Source organism: Hydractinia symbiolongicarpus, chromosome 11 (assembly GCF_029227915.1).
Source record: "Hydractinia symbiolongicarpus strain clone_291-10 chromosome 11, HSymV2.1, whole genome shotgun sequence".
Lineage (NCBI taxonomy): Eukaryota > Metazoa > Cnidaria > Hydrozoa > Anthoathecata > Hydractiniidae > Hydractinia > Hydractinia symbiolongicarpus.
This window is the reverse complement of record NC_079885.1, coordinates 11,015,133-11,039,839: the sequence shown is the minus strand read 5'-3', so window position 1 is coordinate 11,039,839 and position 24,707 is coordinate 11,015,133. Positions and strand designations below refer to the sequence as shown.

The window sequence follows — 24,707 nt, the reverse complement described above, 5'->3', positions numbered from 1 at the left end:
TCTTTTTTTTCAAGAAAAAGAGTTAAACTCAACTACAGAACCACACCTAGCAATCTTTTACCGCGCAAACCACTGCTGGTGTCTTTGAACCATTCAACACTGTTTGACGTCCTGCTTTTTTACAGTGGTTGCACATCAACGTTCAAGAAATTATTAGAATAATCACGTATTCCGTTAAAAATGAGGATATGTTGAAGAAGCTGTCATGGTAACTCCTCATCGTAGCGCAAATTTGTTTTTAATGTTTCCATAAAATGTACTGATTCCGTTCAGTTGCCGTCCCACCAGCAACTATGACGTCATAATATTTTTGATGTTTAATGAGCGGGAAATTTTGCATTTGCGACTTTCTCGATTTTTAACCCTGAAATTTTAACCCTGACCCTTGAAATTTTTTTCTCTCATGAAAAATAAATAAAGATTGTTTCACCTTCTATATTTTTTTCTTGTTTTCTGTTGAAGGTTTCTGCCCTTAAACTATACAAATTATAAAAACATATTGATGTTCATTTAACATTCAATTAATAATATTTCAACCTGTTTGGTGTAGATCATTCTCTCATATTAATTTATATTCCATTAACGAGTACTCCTTCATTTACGTTAGTTAAGCCTAAGCACTTCTTTTTTTGCATACATTGGTTATGGTCTGCCTTTAACATTGCAGGAAAGAAACTTCAAGCTTTAAGTAGAGAGCAAAAAGCAAAAAAATGGCTTTCAGCTATGATTGCAGCACCTATTCCTAAAAGTCAGAACTGAAAAAAAACTCTAACTCATGCAGATTATATGAGAATGTTTTGAAAGAGACTGGGATTACAGTCAAAATATCTAAATTATATATAAAAAAAAATATCAAGGAAATTTTCAAAACAAACGGAAGTGAATCTGTTGCAGGTTATTACATTCGTGCCCTAGATATTTATGTGTGTAACGTGTTGAGTAATAAGACATTTAAATATGACGATTTCATTGTCGTTAGAATTTGTAATGTGTTTCTTCTGCGCACGTTCTTACAATTTACGATGACACGAACAATTGGAAATGATTAGCGTACTAGGATACGAAAGCTAATCGCTAATCAGTTTTCGTGCTCTAGTGTGCTAGTAATTAAAGTCACGTGATCAATTATTGTTTAGACTAATGACGTCATCCTTTTCACTAATAAATCATTATAATTAGCCAGCCAGAATAAAAATTTTGAGGTTCACGACAATCTTAAAAACAAGTGTGTAACGTAAAATAAAAAGCATGTAAAAAGAAAACAGGATATTAAATATTGAAATCAATTTACAACAAAACCGTAATCAAGAGATCGAAGAGATTGTAGGTTGTTTTAAACTACTTTGAAAACGTTGCGCGGAGGTAGAACTGTGGAACAAAAATGTCGCGCGGGGGTAGAACTGTGGAACAAAAATGTCGCGCGGGGGTAGAACTGTGGCACAAAAATGTCGCGCGGGGGTAGAACTGTGGCACAAAAATGTCGCGCGGGGGTAGAACTGTGGCACAAAAATGTCGCGCGGGGGTAGAACTGCCAGAAGAAAAATATTGCGCGGGAGGAGCGCTGTGACAGGTAAAACTAGGAAATATAACTACAGTTCGCCTTCAAGGTTGCTTTTCTAATTCACTTTGGCCAAGATGGTGATGGCGGAGATAGTGTATTGGTAGCCCATTCGACTTCATATGGTTTCAGAGTCGAGTCCCCACTTTGGCGCACTGTTAATGAAGTGTCGTCAGTCCATTTGGTGTCATCTACTGACTGCTAACCGGCTTGTGTGGCTGGCAAGCAAGTTAGAGCAATCTCTGGCAGTAATACAACATAGTTACAGTCAAAGGGGAGGAAGACCCAGCCGTTAAAGATAGAATCTCCAAGGACATTAAAACTTCCCGTTACTCACTGAATTACAAAAACTTAATTTTTTTTCTTACACGAACGAATGCGGAGTGGCAGTTTCTGTGTCTATTGGGACAAAACTTGCTCAGAGCCCAGTAGAAGCTGTTTTTGTAGAGACGGAGTAGGCGAGTATCTCCAAACACGTGGGAGTTTTTTTAAAAGGCGAGCAGCGTATTTTGTACGACTTTTGTGAACTCGAACGAAAGTAATTGCAGAAAAAAATATTGCGTAACAACATGATGCGTGATGATTACGAAAGATTATAAAATGGAACTGTGAAGCATCACAAGAACGTACAACATTTTATATGTGATCATTTCTAATAAACTTTTGTAAGACACTACTAGATATAATTTTATTTATACCAAGATGAAAAAGAAATTTGCAAACAGGTAGATAAAGTTTTTGCTTTTCTAATCTTTCTGCTTGGATATCCATTCAGTCAAGACATGGTTTGAAATACTTTCACTTTTTTTTACCAAATCTAAAGGTGTCTACGTTTTGTAAACTTTTAGAAAAAAATGTAACGACGATTCCATATTTGATTTGCGCTGTTTTGGACTAGATTCTTTGTTTTTTCTAATCAACAAAATTTCGCTTCTCTCCAAAATAAGTCGCCCCTTGCAAAATTTTTCGCTAGTTTATTATAACCACTTCTTAAATATTCTTGTACCTCTCCAAATACAACAGGTTTTTAAGACATCAGCACCAAGATATCCATAAGAATAAGATCCATAAGAAACTCTCAGTGCTTAGTACCTGCAGATTGAGAAACTTCTGAAGTATGTGAAAAAATATAGGATGAACTGGAGAAAGGGGTTGGCTGTAAATGTAAGAACAAAACAAGAACAGTTTTCGGCTGATGTTTAGAAAGAAAAAAACTGTAATTGGTTGATTTGATTTTAAGATTTACAGTTTCCCATTTCTTAAATTTAAGAAATTGTTAACACTACTGACCCTACGACGTTTTAAAGTTTTATAAAGCGTTGGGAAAGAGTCGAGGCATTGTAAACTGGCTGTCTATACGAAGATATAGGCTGACACCGGAAATTGAAATAGTCAATGAAATTTCTCAATTTTTGAATCTTCCTGTAAAGGCATCTACACAAAGGAAGTTTATATAACGTCTCTACAACGCATCTAAGGTCAAGAATTAGAACATCTTTTTAAACGCCCAGTCTAGTGATTAGCCGACGACAACTTTTATTCATATTTTGATTTATTTTAATAGCTTTTGAAGCGATGCTGATTTACGGAAAATTATTTAGATACATTTGCAAATGTATCTAAATCATTTTCTTTTTTCACTTTTTGCTCTCTTTAAACATTTGTACTTTCTGAACCTTTTATTCATGGCTTTAAAAGCCTTTTAAACAAGGTTTGAAACAAGGTTTTAAACACTTACCTAAGCTCAGTTTTTCTCAGACGCATAAAGGTCTCCCTCAGGAACCATTTTAAAAATTGATTATAAAAATAAAAATAAGCAGAACGTAAAATAATATTAAATGTATGAATATAAGGCGTAATGGAAACCGAGCTTTATCTACTTTTTGTTTGTCGTTATCCGGACCTCTGCCTTGCTTTAGAATATCTATCTTTTTGACCCCGTGGTTAAACATTACACAACAAAAATTACAAATGTTGTTTTAATAAATAATTTTAGGTCGTTCGACCATGCATAAGCAAAATAAAAACAACTTATTGTACCAAGCCGAAAGTGTGTCGAAAGTGATGGAATTTTTTACAGCATGCAGAACCATTTTTTGTAGTAGTTTTTGTTTAAACTAGCTATATGTATGGTTCATTTCTTACCCATGACAAAACCGATGCTAGTTTTACTATAAGCTGTCATAATAGTCTTTAAAGATTTTTAGCTATGAAAGCAAGTGAAGTTAAAGAGTATCCATTGGATCAAAAAAGTATCCCTGAAAAAAATACGAGTGATAAACAAATCTTACGCCGATCTTTTTCTGCTGGAGCAGCAAGCAGATACCCTTTAATAAATGAAGGAGATGTTCAAGTGTGCCGGATAAACCACCATCGAACACTATTACAAAAAATAATATATTCAAGACCACTTCGAAGATGGGAAAGCCACCATATAATATTAGCTGATAATCACCTGAATTCACAGACAGTAAGTTTGCCAATGTTTGGTTCAGCCTACTTTTTATATACCTAGCCTACCTACTTAAATTAATTATCTAGATACTGTGATCACTGTTCAAAATTCGGAGTGACTTTAGAATACCCCTTGTAATATGTGAGAATTCCTATGAAAGTAACATACGTGACCAACGCATGCTATGTATTATGACGATTGAATTCCTACAAAAGTAACCTATGCGACCTACGTGACCAACCCATTTTATTCGTATTGGGACGATGGAATTCCTACAAAAGTAACCTAAAAGACGGAATTGCAATGCATTGTTTTCATGCGCGACCTACATGACCAACGTGTTGGCCATGTAGCTTAATTTAATTGTAAAATTAAAATAAGAGGGGGTATTCTAAACTCATGCCTGAAATTTCACATTTTCTTTTTGTAAAAGTAAAACAAAAAAATGAACTGGTGGAAAACAGCCAATGAGCCCAATGACTACTGTGCGTGATTATATACATAAAGAAAATTAGCCAATAGTAAGCCAACAAGGTTAAATGAAAAAAATTCAGTTTTTTTGTTATAATTTGTTGATAGCTAAACTGTCAATGTTGGCTTTTAGCTTCTTGGTTATGTTGACATTAAAAAAATAGTATAATATTGATTGTCTGTCCACTATGAACACATTAAAATGCTAAACATGTGCAACTGATTACATAAAGAAAATTAGCCAATAGTAAGCCAACAAGGTTAAATGAAAAAAATTCGGTTTTTTCGTTATAATTTGTTGATACCTAAACTGTCAATGTTGGCTTTTAGCTTCTTGGTTATGTTGACATTAATAAAATAGTAAAATATTGATTGTCTGTGCACTATGAACACATTGAAATGCTAAACATGTGCAACTTGCATTATTGACATTTATCATTTATTTTAATGTTTTGTTAAACACTGTGTTTAAGATTTTTATTTTGCCAACATAATAGCCACAATGTTTTTTAAATAAAACAGGGCCTTTGTTGGAAGCTTCTTATTTGCATACAATTTTACTTTCATAATTCTCTTAGTTTTTTTAAAAAGGTTTTGAATAGACCCAATACTGGAACTTTATTTAATTACATTTTATTTTTTAAATGTCCTAAGTCCTTTCTTATATTAAGGGAAAATATTACTTTTAAAACATTTAAGAATTGTGCAATTTTTTCCCTTAGCACATTTTGGGTTTTTTATATATATAATTTTATATTTCTCTGGCAACCCCGAAAGATTCCTTGTGTGGTTTATATGTAACAAAGGAAACATAAAGTGCCTGCAGCAAATTTAAATTTTGATACCTTGTGAATTATTTGCTCGATTGCTATTAAACTGAAATTATTTTATGATTGGCATCTTCCACACACAAGATATTGCTTACAACCACCTAGTAAACTCTACTAAATGGAAAATGCTATAAATTTAATTTATAGGTGTTTATTTTATTAATTCAAACATTTTAGTTAAAATTTGCTGATGGCGTAACAAAATTACTGATGTCCATAAAAGCATAATTATGATAAGTTTTTTGAAAATCTGTGTTGAAAAGTGTGAACCTAATTTAATACCTCCTAAGGTTTCTTCATGAAACATGATCTGTTCTTACAAACTGATGAAACCGATTGGTGGCGCCCTTGACAAAATAGTTGCTCAAAGGCTGGGTGAGATTAAGAAGCGCATGACATTATTAAATTACGTAGTCATAAGTAAACAAAAAAACTTGATGTCCAGCACGCTTTGAAGATTAGATTTGTGTTAAAAAAGTGTAAATTACAAAAAAGTGATTTTTCAAACTAAGTACACTTCTTCTTTTTTTTGTTTTCAAGAAGAACCACAAGGTATGTTTTAAAGTGCTTACTTAAGGTTTAGGAATTTGAGCTTTAGGAATTTTTAATGTCCAGTGTTGTAGGTGTGAACAACTTTCTAACATACTGTCCGAGTTACCAATCCCAAAGTGTTGTATCATATTATGGGTATGTTTACATCGAGGCGTTAAGTATAAATCTATATTGTTTATACCTGTGTATAAAAGGTGGCTAAAATCACTATTTAAACTACAGGATGTAATGACGTTGATACTTCAATTTTTTTAATATATTTCTCCTTCAGCAATTTTGCTTATCTACCTATTTTTTTGTGTGTTATTGTTCTTTTTTCTACAGATATCTAATTTTTTAAGAACAAGATTGTTTTTTTATAAAAGAGTATTTATTTTGTAAAGATGTTTTTATTTCAAAAAATCTGTATGCATATGAAGGGTGATTTTTATTATTCATTGGATTTCTTTTATTTAGAGCCATGTGTTCCAATGTGTTTTCAAAGTTTTCAATAATTTGAATAATTCAAATTCTTAAGTGGGCAAATAATAGTTTTATAAATTTATGTGCACCTTAAATGTAATATTTCCAGTCACCCTAAAAGTGTTACATTTAAACTTACTTAATAATTTCTCTTTCCTAGTTGTTATGAAAAAGGCTTTATCCACCAGATTGGATTTCATCAGCCTTTTCCCCTTTTTTCAAAGTTATTGTTTTGTTACAATTGTAAGTGCACCTTCTACTTTTTTTATTATAGCCACGTGGTTATATGACATATGGACTTGCTTACAATGAAATTCAAGAAGTTGTTAAAAGTACACGAAACGGCAGTCTACAATATGCTATTCACCTTATCATTCCAAGATTTGGTTCCCTACTCATACAGGTGTGCTTAGTTGTGCTTGTACTACATTTTCTTTGTGTACCTTATTCACCTTATGATAATACTTTATGTTATTGTGCAGCAAGGAAGTTGTGTTAGTTCATAATTAAGCACAATAACCAACTGCCTGGTTTATCAATCTACTGGCATGAATTCTTTAGTACCATTTTAAGTACTAAATAAGGAGGTTATTGTGAGATTGTGACAACCTGGCTAAGGGTTACTTTTTTGGCTTCTTCTTATGCTGAATATAGACACCCTCCCTCCAACCACTGTGCTCTTAGGTAATGTCAACTACTATTGACAACGTATCCAGCAGTACTTTAATAATGTGTTGTTAGGGAGGGGGAGGGAGAGGGAGAGGGTGGGCAAATTTAAAAATAAATAGGGCTTGAATAATGATTTTTTGTTCTTTGATCTCTACAGCTCTTTAAAATAGAAAAAGTGAAATATTTTAGCCTTCTGACAATATTTCATTACAATTTAAGGTAAAAATTATAAAGAGGTAGTTTGCGGTAGGGTTAGGGTTAGGGTACTAAAACGACAAGGTTGAACTGCTCAGCCCCACTCTATTTTTTTCCTGTAGCAGTCTGTTATTCCTCGACTACATCAATGTTATCAATTTCTTGCAGGTGAATAACTCATACAGCAGAGACCAATGGTTTAATTCACTTGTTTGGAAGGTAGATTATCACTAGTATTTTGTTTACATAACTGTGTTTTGAAGTAATTGTGAATTACTGTGTTAATTGTTTAAACATTTAGCATTGTCCTGCAAAACAGTGCAGTGCAGTGTACCTTGTATTTGTTATTTATAGTGTATGCATTCTTTTATGTGTTATTAGATAACTGCATGTCGATTTCGAAAACTTTTTTCAAAGATAAAGACTCCTGCAGAACTAACTCATGAACTTCAGGTTAGCCATTTACATCCTGAAAAACTGAAACCTCCTGAAAAATATCATTTTTTGAATAAGAAAATACATAAAATAAATTTAAAAATTTCTAAAACTAGTACTGATAGGAAGGAGCCTGTACGAACTTCAGCAGCCTATTATAACTTGTACTTACACCTGATCAGGTGCCCAGGATACAATTGGCACCAGAAAAAGTTTATAATTTTCAGTTTTCTGTTTTTACTAATAGATTACTTTTTGTAGTCAATGATCAAATTAATAATTAATAAGCAATATATGCCTAATTTTACAAACTTTTGATATTAAAACACTTTTAAATATGTCAAGCTTAGATCCAACAATAATCAATTTCTGTAATTGAGTAGGAAAAGGCAAAAATTCAGGTTTTTTGCTTCTGTCAGGAATTGATGTAAAAACTCATTTAAATTCTACTTTTATTCAAGAACAGTGTAAAGCTCCTTTTTTTTCTATTCAATCCATATTTTATGTTATGTAGAGTATTTTTTTAAAGCAGCTGATTTTTATTTTAAAGGAGCTGATTCATTTCTGTATGACAAACCCCATCACAGATCCAATTGTGTTTCAAATGCCTCTGAATTCTGTTTCCAGTTTGCTCCTACATGTGAGTAACCATCTTTCTTATTTTTTTCTTATGTATTTTTTTAAACAAGCACTACAATTTTAACAAAATCAAACTGAAAGTACTTAAATTTAGTTTCACTTTAAGCCTTTTTAATTCACATCGGCACTTGGCAGTTGCTGACATGTTTTGTGCTGCATTAACAAAGCAAACAGGCAAATTTAACTTTTCAATTTTTGCAGTAACTCGATTTCCAACATCAAACTGTCTTGTTGACTGGGTTGTGTTAGTTTTAATTGAGTTATGGCAGTATAAGTATGACAAAAAATTGACGTAACAAGTAGACATAAACGGATAAGAGTTATCTGTTGCAACCCAAACAGTGTGTTTATGTGTGCTAGCCTATATGGACCTTACATTTAAGTACACTCATATGGCTTTCTTTTCTTATGGTTTTTGTGTGTAAAAATGAGTTTTTGATAATAATCTTTATATGTCTGATTTTGAAAAGGAACAGCTGTTTTAGTACTGAAGATGCTGTTTATCTTATGATATTATCGTAATGATGATGATAATTTTTGTCTATTGTTTTTATCCTTTTAGCATGGCCATGAAATTAAAGATGATCTGCGGACAGAAATTATAAAGGTAAGTCAGGTTGTTAGCTAGATCTGCCATTCATTTTTAATTAATGTAAGCTCATACCAACTTTAACTTGATTATAAAGAATTCGGCATACTTTTTCTCAAAATAGATATGGTGTTAAATTTTTAGATTATATCACCAATTTTGGAAATGACGGCACTTACCCCATCAATGTGTAAATGCTTCCAGAGGGTAAGTGTTAACGTTGCTCTTACAGCCATGTAAAACGGAGATGTATTTTTAACTGTAGAGAATCACTGTAATTACTATACAGTATCTCCATAATTAATAAGTGTGTTTTGAGTAAGAGTTTTGCTCGCTGCTATCGATATATGAAGTTTCCCCACTATACTGTTATCACCAGAAGTGTTTTTTTTTCATTTGGTCACTAACATGCAAAACACAGTGTGGTTTTTGAGAGCTGAATAAGTCTAAACCGTTAAGTAGATCATGTTTATCTTTCTTACAATGTTATGCGCATTTGTATGTTTTCTTGTGATAAAAGTTTATTTTTGTGAGTAATATAAGTTAATTGTTTTTTAAGCGAAATTAAGTTTTATTGAAATTCTTTTTAAAACTAAACACCAATTAATTTATACGGAACTAACTTGGAGGACCGAACATTGTTTATATATTTTTATGTTTTAATATTTGTAAACTCCAACATTGAAAATATGGTACATACTCTTTATTGTCATTTTAGATTATTAAGCATCATCCTCATGTAGAAGTTGGTGAATTATTGTTGCCTCCTGTTTATCGAGTTTTAAAACACAACACTGATTTTGGGAAAGCACCATCTTTGCGCGTGTTCGCACAAGATTATTTGTGTTATGTTTTTTCCCGTGATGAGTCTGGTGAAGGGATTCATGAGTTTGTGCAGGAGTAAGTTTTTGTTTGCTCAGGAAAAAATTGTTTAAGTTACAAGTTTTTTTTTTAAAAAAACATTGCATTGTTCCTATCATGCTATTTTATTACTTCAAAACGAAGCATCTGACACATATGCGGGTTTAAATTTTCTGGCTGTTTTTACCAGAAAAAAAACAACTTCTACTAGTTGCAAGTTATTTGTTGTCTTTTTACTTGCAACAATCTGTATACATTATGTTTTTAATTTGATATTATTTTCTTATCGTCCCTCTGCAAAACAACAGTTTTGTAGAAAAACTTCTGATACAAATACAAATTCAAACAAATCAGTGATTATGGTAATTCTTAACTTCACATGATTATATTTAGTTGTCAGATGGATAATATTTCTTTAAATAACGCAGAAGACTAAAAATGATGTTAGTTAAAAAAACAACGGCATAATTTTCTGCATTGGAGTATAAACAATATCCTTTTTTTTTAAAAAAATATTTAGAAAGAAATTTAACCACAAAAAAAAAAAATAATTACCCAACAGATCAAAAAAATGACATTACAAAAAATATGATAAAAACTAAAAATTTAAAAACACGTTTTAGAAAACCTCTGAATTTTGTTGGAAAAATTTTTGTCAGCCTTTTTTGTAGGAATTTTGCCCTTCTGATTTTTTTGTTATTATAATACTTTAATTTATTAACCATTTAGAAAATATGCTTTAATTTAGTTTACATACTGCCAACGAAACATGCCCACACATGAGAGTTTTGCCAAATTTAGTGACAGTGTCATTGGCAGCTATATATTCAGTTTATGAAGAAGATGAAATGTAAGTAATGTTTGATCTCATGATCTGAATCATTCTTTTTGTATTTCATTGTATTTCCTGGCAATTTTGATTATTATTTAACCATCTATTTAGATTTTGTGTTTTTTTGTAATTTGTTTGCCATGCTCAATGTTGTATGTGAGAGAAAACAGTTTAATATTTTTCTTTGATTTTTTGTAGAAAACTTTTATTCAAAAGTGTTTTTATTTTATAGCATGTCAATTTATATATTGCTATTTTTTGTTAGCTAGTTCTTTCTATTTGACTTGCTTTTTCACTTTTAGGGCAGAAGAGGACAAGCTAATTATAATAGACTGTTTTAAAGTTGTATTTGAATCCCTGTAAGTATTTTATAAACATAGAGTACCGTCTGTTCATCTTTGCCAAAATAACTTTGTACTACATAACGCACAAAAGACAAGAAGTACAACTTTTTTAAAAAAAAAATATCCACGGAGAAGATTATACAAACGTATAAATATGTCAAAACAATAAACAACATGTCTGCGCATTTGAAAGGTGAATACATGTGTGTAGAAAGTAATGCCATCAACAAATAGTTGGAAATATTAATAATTGTTGGGTTTTTAGTTTCATGCTGTTTTGTTTCTTTATTTTTAGATGTAAATTTAGTGACTGGATTCCTCATTTAGCTGCCATATTACAAGCAGTGCCATTTCCAACAAAGTAAGTTTATAATCATAAGTTTTGGACAAACCGATAACCAGACTAGAGCAGTTTGAAGCTGAAGTGGGTGTTCATTGATTTAATCTATATTATAATATCTGACTTTTCGTCTGTAAACCAAGATGGTGGCTATGAGTAGCAAGGGTTCAATTCCCGTGGATTTCTACAGGCTTCCAACGAATCATTAAATCTCAAGATTTTTGTACAACGTTTTTTGAAAAGAGTTGGGTCTTTGTACACTTCCCTTTTAATGCCTGCATATCTTTTAAGTAAAAGCTAGAGCAATGTGAAGGTCAAACTGATTTTGTTTAAAAAATCTTTTTTAGAGCTCTGGAAGATCCATATTTTAATAGGCAAGTCGATTTCTATGGTTTGACTGTTTTGTAACTTTTTATAAGCAGATAAGTCAAGTACCTTCATCTTTAACAACACACTTTTTTCAAGAATTTTTTTATTTATCTCTTTTATTAGCTACTTTTTATTTTCTACTCTGTGCATTTACACCTGAATTTCTTTACTAGTGTTCTTGGTCATATGGTAAAGACATTTGCAATGGATAAACGTTGTGAGGTATATGAAATTTTGTAGATATTTCAAAATGCAAACAATTGAAAATAACATACGAAATGTTTTTTGGAATGCATTTTGGTTGTAGATTGGAAATCTTTTTTACTGCTGACTATTTTGATAAAGATATTTTGCATTTGTTTACCCTAAAGTGTTGCTGCATTAGGGTGCCTAAAGTTTAACTAAATTTTTTACATATGTTATATTTTTACATATTTCATACATATGTATAAGTTACATATGTTTGCCGTTACATAGCCTGCTTTAAAGCTAGTTTTGCCAACAGGTTCATCAATGCATTTTACCAATACGAGAAGAAAAAAATGGATGGATTCATCTTTTCGGTCCAGGTGGTGTTTGTTGTCATGATGATGGGAAATTATTTTCGACCCTGGTAAGTACCATTCCTAAAATGATGCTAAAAGAATTTTTGTTTTCTTGTTTGCCTTTCTTATTATTATTTATATTTTTAATTGGAAAAATTATGCTTTGTAAGTCTAACATCAAAACACATTTTTTAAGAATAGAATTGTTTAATTGATAAGGTGAGAACTTTTTAAAAAAGTAAACTATAATAATGTTTATTTCCTGTTAAATATCTAGAATTCAAATTTAACTAGTGGTTTACTACGAGTAGACTATATGTAAAGTGGTTTAGTTTTCCAGACTTGCAATGTCTGATTTAAGTAAACATACGAATTAGGTAGATAAGACTGGTGAAATAAATTTAAAAGATTATCGCCATTATTTAATGCTTTTGTAACAGTTAAATCCCCTGACTAAAATATTGTAAAGTCGATATTACCTACTATCCTGACATTCTACCATGGCACTAAGGCAAACTGTGTTAATAATATTGACTGTGATAAGAAAGATGAGCAACTTTAAAAGAATGAAAAAAAATAGATTTACATGTGAAACCATTATATCCCACCTGATTTAAAACTTGTGATAATTAATTTAAATTATAATTAACTTAAACTATGGCATCACAATACTAGTGCAAACAAACCGATGTTAATTAGAAAGAAATTTTTTTTAAATACCGAACAGTTGTATAGGTGCTGATGTAGAAATTATAAATCCCTCTGCGTGTCAGTAGAATAGCTGTAAAATTCACTGATATGCACGGGATTACAAATAACTAAATAAAAAAAAAAAAGCATGACATAAATTTTATATTACATGAATGTAAAATTTTTCTTTTTATTGTTTATTTAATCTATTTGTTAATTTTAATTAAAGGATGGGAATAATATAGACAATGAATGAACAATTTAATTAACAAGTTAATTGGATTTTCATATTAAACTGAAAGGGTGTGGAATTTTTAATTTTCTGTTTAGGGACAGAGAGCATTATTCGTACAAAAAGAATTTTCAGTAACAAATCGGCAAAATACAAGAATTTAAACACTCCTGAGTCTAAAATACCTTTATGGTGTAATAGATGTGTATTGGTAGTCTTAATTTAATAAAGTCACATGGCCATATAGATACTTAACAAACTGTGACTTTTCTTTTTCCTACTATTACCAATTTTCACATAATATATACACCAGGATGAACACCACAACCATTGATATTTTAAACTGCTATTATTCAACTTTATTTAGCATAACAAAGTCCTTTGTGAATGAAAATCATAGACACTAGATTTTCCTTCAATCATATCTCATGATCAGAGGTGTTTCTTCATAAACAGAATTTTTTAATTGCATTTAAATATTTTATAAAGCTTTCTTTTTACTTTTAAAGTAATTATTAATTGCCCCGTTTTTGCGTATTAATTCATTTCTTGTCAGGCATTTTATCCTGTTTCCCCATTTCAAATCTATTACGTAGACTGAGAATGAACAAGATTTGAGTAAAGTTACTTTAACACTAGAACAGTAAAAAAAATTGCATAATGGGTGTACATTATTGGTAGACCAAGTATGAACCACTATAAAGTTGTATGGGGACCTAGTTCTGTGGGACTTTGACCTAGAACTTGTGTAGTTGCCTCTGAATTTTTGCAAGCAATGCGAAAATTATGGAACATGTGCTGGTGTGAATACAGTATACAAGAACACTAAGAGAATTTTTCAATATTTTGAAAAAGAAGAAATGGCAGAGAATCCGACTGATATATGCAGTGGTAATTTTTATGCAAATGTAAATGCTGAGTTTATTGGAATAATAAGTGTACTAAAGTCCAAGTGTAGTCCTTGTACTCCCTTTTATGAGATGTTTTTGTGAAATATCTACGAAGGGTCACTTATTTTTATTTAGTTTCCAAATTGTTTAAGAGATGCCACCTTGTGCACTGATATTGGGGCAAACTATGGCACGTTCGTTTGCGGGTGTTATCCAGAATACTTTACAAGAACATATCGCAGAAGTGAACTAACGTACATGATAACTTGACCAGAAGATTTGAACTAACGTATACAAATGCTACAGAAATTTCTAATAATTTTATAAAGAAAGATAAAAAATTCAATCTTTAAACCCAGTTAGTTTAAATAGGTTTTATTTCTTGGATTTTAATTTAAATTTGAAATTCAACAAGGAGTCTCAGTTGCAATCAAACATTATGGACTTGTAATCACATAATCATGGCAATTTTTGTCGTGGTCATCGCCAAAGGTCAAAATTTATATCCATAAGAGAGTATTAAACTCTTTTTTACCCACACAATCTGAGAACAGTTTATGAATCGAAATTTTGTGTGTTCTTTTTTTAAATTGTATTTTTTTTTATAACAGGACACATTTGTTAAGCAACATTTTTGTATAAGTATTGTTAGTAAATAAATACCGGAATAATAGTAGTTTTTGTTTTTATTTTTTTGTTTTAACTTGGTCAAGCATGAAGCTTCATGTTAGAAATGCATCAAATATATCATATTTTCGGGAATTATGTTTTTGCACATTTTGTGAGTTTTTGTTCATGTCGCAATTATTAGAAAACCAGTTATTCGCAAAATTCGCAAAATAATTTCTATGAAGTTTAAATTTTTAATTCACTATTTTTTTCTGATTTAACCAAATATATTATGTAATTCAGTAGTCATTATTTTATGTTTTCTACATAAACAAACTCAAAAATCAGTATGGAGAAGTAATATGTAATCACATCCTTTTTTACAAAATTCGCAAAATAGTAGCATTTGCCAACAAAAATTATTTTTTGTAAAAATTTGTTCTCGCAAAAATTAATCACCTTACTTTAATGTTTTTGCATTTGTTCTGTTAAAATGTCAAAACGTGTGTAGAAAAAAAGAACAACACCATTTTAGTGACTTGAACCTTTTAGGCTTTTCAACCTGCATTTTTGGATTCAGCACATCAAAAGCATGTTATGTGCCTGTTATCAGCTCATCTTCATTTTGTAAAGTATTACAAATCTTGTATTTAGTCCCATGAAAAAATCACTGCAAAATGAAAAAAGACAGCTAAATAAACTCATCACTCACTTTGTCAAAAAGTTTGTTAGTTTCAACAAAGTAGAAATATTAATTTTAACAACGTCTAAGGCTCTTTCAAATATAAAAATTAACCCAGAAAATAATTCTTTAATAACTAAATAGATAAAAAAACCCGATAAAGCACCTTTTCTTTTGTGTAACAATATTTATGTTCTCATTATAATTGGCTAATCAAGGGAATCATAGCAATGGTCTACTTATGTTGATTTATTTTATGGATTATTATATAGCCTGTTTTTAGCCAATCAAAAACGTGAACAATAGTTTTATTAAACAGAAATTTTTTATAGGGATATTATAAAAATATATTGGACTTCACCTGGTACAGACTGACGTACACAGATAGGGTATTATTACAAGAGACACCATATATAAACAAAGTCTTTTAGAAATCAGGTCAGAAACAGGGAAATTGGTCCTTACAAAATTAGTTATATCTTGGAATAGAGGCGTTATTGAAATGTGAACACTTCTTAAGGAAGTTATCTTATGTGGAAAAAGATCTCAGCGTATCTCAATAGAATGTCTCGTTTTGTCAAATCTAAATAATTGTTAATGATGTTACTGGAATTAATTATTTTATGTTTATTTTTGTTTTGTTTTGTTTTAACATATTTTTCAAGCATCTATAAATTTACAATGGTTGTTAATTCTTTTTTTGTCTTTCATCCAACAACCATAATTTTCTCTCAAGTGTTTAAGGTCATCAAAAAGATTATAATTACAATACACCTTTTACTTAATTTGCAGAACACATTTCACATCTTTTTTAAACATTCAACAGGTTGATTGAATAAAAACAAATCTGAAACACACAAATGCAAGTTGTGATATTAAATTTGCTGCATAAGTTTTTTCTGTCAATGGAAACAAGAAATCCTGTTTCGCTATAATGATACATGAGTACTGTCTATGTGGGTTTCCGAATGCTGTTACATAGCACTTGTTAAACAACAAATTAGCTATTTTTATTGAGGTAATTAAGGGGAATTTGTGGGGATAAACGATGTTGAACTTAAATTGTTGAGCTTATATATTTTTTTGAAGCTAGGGTGACACGAAGACATTTTTTCATGTGCATTTAATGTAACATGATACATTGCACGCGCATGTAAAAATTCCATCGTGTCCCATAACCCAAAAATTTGTTGCAACACGTCCAAAAAAGTCACTGAAAACAAAAAAATTATTACTGCAACGAGATAGATTCATGTTATTTTGTTGAGTACATTTTGAACCTGTGGAAAATTCGACAGTTGCTACTCATGGATACCATCTTTACCTCACAGACAGCAACATCTATATGATAACCGTCTGTGTGTTACGCAAAATAGTACTGCAAATATCGAGATGCACACGATGTGATATAAGGCGATTTTTCCACAGGCTACTGGCTAGAAATAATATAAATACTCACTAATCTACAAAAAAAAATTATTACATGGATCTCAGATCTGCAGTCTTATTAACTACTACACCTAAAATAATCCCAACCAACAGGGAAGTTTGAATTATTCAATAATTTTTCCAATTGTTGTTGTTGTTGTTTTATTTTTCTATTTACAAATACATAAGTAAAACATAGTATTGCATAATGGTAGACGTATTGATGTTATAGTTATAAAAAGTACTTGTCTTGTAATTTCTGATTTCAGATAGATTTAGCCAATCAAAACTCGTGAAGATGCAATTATTTTTCTTCATCCTTTTTTTAGATGTCTTATCTGGTTCCCTGTTGTTACAAAAGAAAAAGAGTGTTAGCCACGATGAAGAACAATATGAAAAGTTTGTTTACATTGATGGCCATAAGAGATGACAAATACTGCATAGAGGTAAAATTATATCTGTATCTACAGTCCTCACAAAGCAAGTAATAGAATACTAGCTGAATACCCGTGGGGGAATCCACTGAATCTCTCATTAAACCGATGTAAGGGATACCAAACAAAAACATACAACACAGTAATATGAATTTTTAAAAGTCACAATTTGTATTATTCTAGTTTATAACCACTAGAACAAAACGTCCAAAAAAATAAATATGTGCAGCAATAAAAAAATAACAATAAAAGAGAAAAAAACCCTGGGATTGAAGTTTCTCACAATCTGCGTTATATTTGTACCCGCTGAAACAGAACGCTTAAAAATATAAGCATGTCCAGCAACATAAAAATGCAAAAAGTTTAACAAAATCAAAGGTGGCTAACAAATCTGTTAAAACTATTTACTTGCTTTGCCATGCCCGAAATATAAAAGGGAAAATGGTATACCAGACATTAGAAAAAATCGATAAGTCACACAAATAAGGTTATTGCAAAGTTTCCACAACGTACAGATTCTAACGCATCATACCAAATTAGCTATTTAGTCTATTACATATAGCAACCTTCCCAATGCGCAAACGTGCAGTGCATGATAGCAATGCAGTGTTTTCGAATTGAAGAATCGAATAATATTTTAAACGGTAACGTAACAGATGTAAACATTGATTTAACTTTGTTTACATTAAGGTTTATTATAACGACATCAACCACTTCGTAGCGTTAAAAACAGTAACAACAAAAAAATACTTTCAACATTTTATATAAAATCTTCTCTATTATATACACGCTGTATTTTATAAGAATAGTGTTTTTTTCGTTTCCGCCTTCATGTTCTTAGCTTTCCCTGGTGTACTTGCCCATTGTTTTGGAGAGAAAGAGGTTCAGTCATACAAATTTTTAATATTAAAAGAAACAACCAAGCTTAGACATATTCTTAGGATATTCTGACCAATTGTTTAGAGTATATTCTTACAAAAAATGTTAAATATGTTCAGGCTAAAGACAAAACATATTTAACTTCATATTAAGGGGAAAGTTTAGCTGGAAGCGTGTAAACGGCTTCAAAACGTCGCTTTACATTTTAGATTCTTATAAAAATTGTGTCAAAAGAAAACGCATTTAAGCTCAAGACGCAACAAGGAACTAAAAATTTAAAGGAAAAGCTGAGCTCTGAAAGTTAAAACGGTTAAAAAAAACGTTACACACCTAAACTTATCTCTTTACCAGATAAACTAAACAACACACCTGCCTTTCTTTGGCTTTCTCAGTTAGCTAGCGTCTGTGGATAAAAGACCAATCAGTTTTTTACTTCGATTATTAAACTTCGCTTCATCCCAAAGAAAACAAATTGAAAATGTATAGCTAGCTACAATTGTCTGATACATTTCCAATCAGTTCTCTTTTTGACGTTTTATCATCGTACGTTTTTCTTCTTTATAACAAATATTTCTGGCAACAACATAAACTTTTTTTATTCTCGCTCGACATCAACAGTCGCTCTACAATGACAACAGTTTTGTTCTTTACTTCTTAGATTCGAATTATCATTCGAATTCGATAGTTTTTTTAAAAGAAAGCAACTTCGGTCCCAGAACACAAAAAAGATAGAAGAAACAAATAAGCGTTAATCTAACCTCGTGATGAGTAAACCTTGTTTGAAATAACTTTTTTCAGGATTGCTTTGAAAAAGAGACAACTTTCTTCGCTTCGGTTTTCATTTTTCAGTTAATAAACTTTGTTTCCGTGAGATACGGCGCGCACATGGTAAACCGGGGGTAAAATTTAATTATTCTATCCCAAACGACCAGCGGGGCTTTTACAACAAAAAAACAAATAAAACCATTTGAAATTAAAATAAAATTTAGTTTTAATGAGTAAGGAAAAAGAGTTTTATTTTAAAAAAAAAATAAGAAAAGAGAATTAAATATTTATATAGTAACCCCCTGATTTGCGTTTTCTTTAACTTGGTAAATTTTAGCGTAACGCCACGTCGTAAGAAAGTGACCTGTGATTTGTGTGACGTGGCCTCACCGTGCGCACACACACACAAGGCGTATTAATATATAGATTCGAAGATTAGTTTTGTCTGAAGTATGCTAAAGAAATTAGTGCAAAAAATGAAAATAAGTAATCCGTGCTGGTTTTTATAGTTCTGTATAGTTTTCTTCGAAGTGAGAATTAAAAATAATTTTTCGGGTGGCCAGCGCCTGGAAAAACCTTAAAAAATTGGATTGATTTAGAAGAAAGTCTTACGACATTTTTAATAATAATATTGGAAAAAAAACCTTTAAAAAATTTCAAAACTTCCGTGAAATGCTGATTCTAATGATTAAATGGGAGTTTTCAAGGTATTAACTTATCTTAAGTTAGCCCTTTATTTTTGAGCTATTATTTATATTGTTACAGCCTGAAGCAGGTGTTAATCCAAATGGTTCATAACACTTTTTCGAACACTATCTTGAAAAATAAACTGGCATTTATAGTTAATTTGTTTAAAAAAATTTCTTGAAAGTCCGGCAGTTTTGGTGTTTAAAAATTGCAGGCAACCCGGATATTGAACTGTGAAAGAATTTCAGGGTGCCCTGCACAGTTTTTTCTTGTGGAGTCCTTTATTCCTTTTTATACACTAAATGAAATACATTCACTTTTCATCTCGTTTTGTTCAGGCGCTAATATCATTGTTAAACTTTGAATTACTCGGTACTGAAGATGAAAGTTTGGAAATTGTAGCTGCCTTGCAGAGCTCATCCGAAGGTCGGAAGCAGTATGAGGAACTTTGCTTGCAACGCACAAAGTTTATAGAAATGGTACGTACAGTGATCAAGTGAACTTGTTGTGCATTTGGTCTCACAAAAATAAAAAGGGACTAATCTGTTTTAAAAAGTTTACTGAGACGTTGGTTGATGTTAAACGCTTTTTGTATTAGTTTGTTTATCTTTTAGAAGCAATCTGGCGGTCCGTATAAATTGACCTTACCATCACAATCAACAGTGAGTTAACATATTGCATTCTTTTACTGGAGAGTAATTTTTTTTAACTTTCAGAGGGAATGCTTATTTGGCAGGGGGAAAAGTCCTAAAGTCTTATCGTTTTATGAAGTGATTGAGATATTTGTCTATTAAATTCTCATGTTATATGAAAGTTGTCTATCTATGTCTCATGTTTTCTCAAGTGATTGAGACATTTTTCTATCAAAGTCTTACGTTTTCTGAAGTAATTAGGAAAACAGTTTTAGTGGATGTACGTTGTTTTTATCCATTCTGTGGGTGGTGTTCTAAAAGTAGTTTTGATACCAAATTTTCATTTCGATGTGACTTTGAACAAGCGTTGTACACCATAGTTTATTGTTTCAGGATGAAGATTTAATCCAGTTGTTAAAAAGTGACTCATTTGGTAATCTTCGAAGTTTAAATCTTGCTTTCACGAGAGTGACAAGTGAGTCAGCCAAATACATCATACAACTGCCGAGCTTATTGCATTTGAATTTATGGGGAACACCAGTAAGTTTATTCGTAAACTTTTCCCTGTACCTTAAATTTATTATTTTTCGTAAAACTTAATTTTCGCAAAATGTGTCCATATTTGCGAAAATTTGTCAGCTTTTTTGGAAAGGTCAATTCGCGAAAATAAATATTCGCAAAATTGCTAGAAATTGTTTTTTTCGCTGAAATTAAATTTTAGTTTTTGTATCTGGTAAAAGTATTAGACAGCCCCTATAATATAAGCAAGTTCAGTCAAGGACTACCCTATTTTAATAAACAGGCCTGAAATAAAATGAAATTGCGAAAAAATACTAAATTTGAAAAATAATTCTTTGCCAAAAATCTTAAAATAGTTTATTTGGAAAAAAAAAGTTCTTCGCGAAATATTTCAACATGACAAATTCGCGAAAATTAATCTTCGCGAAAAGTTTTTTTGTGGATCTTGCGAGAAAAAAACCTTCGCAAAAATTAATCAACCTTAAGGTACTTCAATCGATGTGACAAAATCTTTTTTTTTTGCTTAGTGTTAATCCTTGTTTTATGTCATTTTAAAAGTAGTAATTTAAACACATAGAAGAATCCACTTAATTAAGCGTGCTTCTTACCACAAAAAGGTTTGTTGATAATTTCATTAAGAAGGCTGAAGAAAAACTTAAAAGCACTTAACGCAGCATTTTTTTCGTCCTGTGACCAGTTTGGACCAAAAATGGTACTTAGGGAGAAAGTATGAGTTGTGATTGAATAATTATATTCGGTCTACTCGTTGATCATTACGATTTCGAACGCAGCTGTGTTGGACTAATTTGGTTCTAAAATGGTACTAATGTAAAGCAGCTTTTGTTTTGAATTTGTTTTGAATTCACCAGTCTAGTCATCGTCCCAATTTTCTCCGAATGCGGCATTTCCGTTTTGTAACCAATTGGAACTATTTTTCTACTACTTCTGTTTTTCTTCTACTTTCAGTTTGATGACGATGGCTTGCTCCTGATATCAGAAAATCTGAGAGATTTACAAAGTCTGAACCTCTGCGAAACGTCCATCACTGATGAAGGATTGAATGCGTTGATTCTGTTGGAAAATTTACGCGTGTTGAACTTGAACAGCACAAAGCTGTCTGAGCTTACTTATGAATACTTAAAGGTAAAAATTCTCCTGCTTTTTGTGGGTCGTTTATCTCATCGAATTTCAATAAAAGCTTTATACTTGCCACTGACTTTTGTAAGAACTCTGTGGATGGTAGAACCCCTTGGAACGGTATTTTTATTTTTTTCGGACATTGAATTGACAGTTTTCTTAAGGTTTTTTCACAATATTGAGAAGGGGTGCTGTGTTTGTTTTCTTACGATACGAACAAAAAAGTCCGTCGTATTCCAATTTTCCTGTGTCGAATTATAAATAAAAAAAGCAGAATAATATTAGCTGTTTCTTCGTTAGAAACTCGTAAGGACATTTAAGCATTGATTTTTCGAAAGGGAGAAGCTGTATCAAAAAAGCTCTTTTTCCTATATGAAGAAGTAGTTAATATTTTAATTGGCTTTAATTAAGTTTAGTTGAAACAAAAGAATAATTAACAGAATGACCAATCAAATGTCAGATATTGATCTGTTCTGTTCTGGAGTAGAAATTCGACCTAGTCTTTTTATAAATGGTGTACATTTTGTTGTCGCACCCGTGGAATGTGGTATTGGCTATCAACCCATGCGCCTTGCAGTAATTTTATGTAAAACGAGTTTGCCTATTCTTTATTTACCGCTTTTTGTGTGTCTCGCTACTAGAGTTACTATTTTGCGTAACAGACACATTTAATGGGCATGACGTTTTTTTTTTTGTACTTCTCTAAATCTGCAAAAAAAAAACGCCCTTTTCCTGGGGAGGATTCTTTATTGGTGCTTCAAACATTTCTCAGAAATCCCGATTTTCCTTTGTAAATAAAGTGATTTTTAATTTTCGCAAAAGTTTTTTACGCAAAATTTATCCTAAAATTACAATTCACGAAAGTGTTTTACGCAAAATTTTGCAATTTTTTTGCCCTCGCGTAACTTTCTGAAAATAGACTCAAAGGATCTATATTTATACTACTAGCCGCTGTCCGTCATCCAGTACGTTTGTTTGTAAAAACGCGTAAACTAACTAATGCTTTGTTTTTTAGAAAAATTTGACAAATTTACAATTAGTTGATATCTGCTACACTGACGCTTTTTGGTAATCAACCCAGCTGAAAAACTTTTTTTCCATGTCGGCCGTGCCGTGAAAGAAACCTGCTCCATATGCAGTATGAAGCGACGACAGCCACTCTTGATCGAGTTTTTCGTATTTAAAAGCACTTGAAGCAACGTGTAAATAAAAGTAAAAAGACTATTGAGACTTCGATTAGTGTGTATATACGTGTTTTTAACAGCTCACAGGATGCACATTTGAAAGAAGCATATGTAATAAAATAATGTAATAACATTTCCCGAACTTTTTTAGTTGGGATTAGTATGCTGTTGAGAATGATACCAACTTGTCATTCACACTAAAAAGTGTACATAATTGTATCATTCTTCGTGTACTTGATTTAATTTGATTGCTAACCCAGGCGTTATTAGATTTTAGACTCTATTTAATGGGTAAAGAAATATTTAGTATAAAGATGAATTGTTTAAAAAGCGTAACTGACGTTAAATAATTTCACTTTTTAATATGACTTGTTGTTTGCTGCTGTGGTAGCAAATTACAGTATATTTTACAACTCGGGGAAGACTAAGAAAATAAAATTATTAAAAATTTTATCGGCATTAATCGCGAATAATTGGCAACATGTTTACGATGCAAACTCGACATCTTGACATCTTATTGCATAACCAAACAGTAAAAGCCTCAGAAATCTAATTGTTTTAAAACACTTATTTAGTACGATTGACTGCATAATGTAAGCACAGCCCTAACTTTGTTAGTTTTCACCGAGTTAGCAAGTATTACAAATTTTTATTATTTAAGAAACAATTACAACATTTAAATATAGAGTAACTGTATAAATAACATTTATTTGGTGTTTTTGTTGTCGACGTCGTTGTTGTTGTCGACGTCATTGTTGTTGCCGACGTCTTTGTTGCCGATTTTGTCATATTTTTTGTCGCTGTTGTTGCAGTAGCTAACTTCATCGTTAGTGTCGACTTCATTTTGTTGCCGTCGTTGTTTTTGCTAATTTCGTCATGTTTTTGTCGTTGTCTTTGTTGTTGCTGACTCCGTTGTCGTTGCCGGCTTTGTCTTCGTTGCCGTCGTTGTTCTTGCGTCGTTATTTCGTTAATAATTTATGTTCTTATTGCTTTAATATTTCATTAACTTTGTAGCCACTCTAATTTTTGACAAAGATGGCAAACTTATATCTGTTTTGCTGCTGGGCTTTCTATATGTCAGTGTAATTTTTATTTACATAACTAATTATTTTATAATATGTATATTATTATTATATATGTGTTCTAAATATTTTTTGTTACAGAAAAACACTCATGGAAGTTTTGTTTTTATCATGCAGAATTTGTAAGGTCTAATTTTTGCTGTGAACTTGAGTTGTGCGGTTTTGAATTCCTTTAACTAATTCTATGCTTCCTTTTTTTTTATCTCGTAATTACGTTTTTTTTATCGTTCGTTTCTGTTCTATTCGGTTTACATACCTAAAAAACTTAATTTTTGAGTGTGTTTTTATTTGCTAATTTTTTTAAAGACGCTTACTCACTGAGCATCCAATCGGTACATACCGGACACTAATGAAAGTAAGTTGATAAAAGAGAAACTAAGTTTTCGCTATGTACAGGGTGGATTGAATGTCTGCTATATGCTATATGCTAATATGATTAATTAATTGTACACACCTTATGTACTTCTCTAAAAAGGAAAAATTTTGTGGATCAAACATACTGCTTTGACGAATTTTTACTTGTACAAAAAATCGCCAGCAGACAAAAACGCTTTAAGTCATCCGTGCGAAAAATTTTGCGCAATTAAGAACGTCTCATTTTGTTGAAGTGTAATTTAACCTGAAGAAGCAAATATTATGTTATGACATTTTCTTTATATTTGAAGTACAAATCAGCGTGTTCACTTTGTCAGGAATTGTCACCAATTGTCA

The 24,707-nt window shown here is 31.4% G+C and overlaps 2 protein-coding genes across 2 annotated transcripts; one reads left to right on the top strand and one right to left on the bottom strand.

Moving 5' to 3' along the window:
* The first annotated feature begins 3,569 nt into the window (after positions 1-3,569).
* On the top strand, positions 3,570-24,495 carry LOC130613885 (C-Maf-inducing protein-like). The gene is made up of 20 exons (XM_057435240.1): positions 3,570-4,028; positions 6,603-6,731; positions 7,361-7,411; positions 7,574-7,645; positions 8,178-8,267; positions 8,829-8,873; positions 9,000-9,062; positions 9,574-9,755; positions 10,465-10,566; positions 10,851-10,907; positions 11,188-11,253; positions 11,580-11,606; positions 11,775-11,823; positions 12,107-12,214; positions 17,007-17,123; positions 19,781-19,921; positions 20,057-20,104; positions 20,468-20,614; positions 21,560-21,736; positions 22,746-24,495. The coding sequence occupies exons 1-20, from the start codon at positions 3,768-3,770 to the stop codon at positions 22,800-22,802; spliced, it is 1,989 nt and encodes a 662-aa protein (XP_057291223.1). The 5' UTR covers positions 3,570-3,767; the 3' UTR covers positions 22,803-24,495.
* LOC130613437 (uncharacterized) lies at positions 23,072-23,757 on the bottom strand. The gene is made up of 3 exons (XM_057434782.1): positions 23,558-23,757; positions 23,314-23,338; positions 23,072-23,194 (listed from the first exon to the last, which is right to left on the bottom strand). The coding sequence occupies exons 1-3, from the start codon at positions 23,755-23,757 to the stop codon at positions 23,072-23,074; spliced, it is 348 nt and encodes a 115-aa protein (XP_057290765.1).
* Positions 24,496-24,707: the final 212 nt, after the last annotated feature.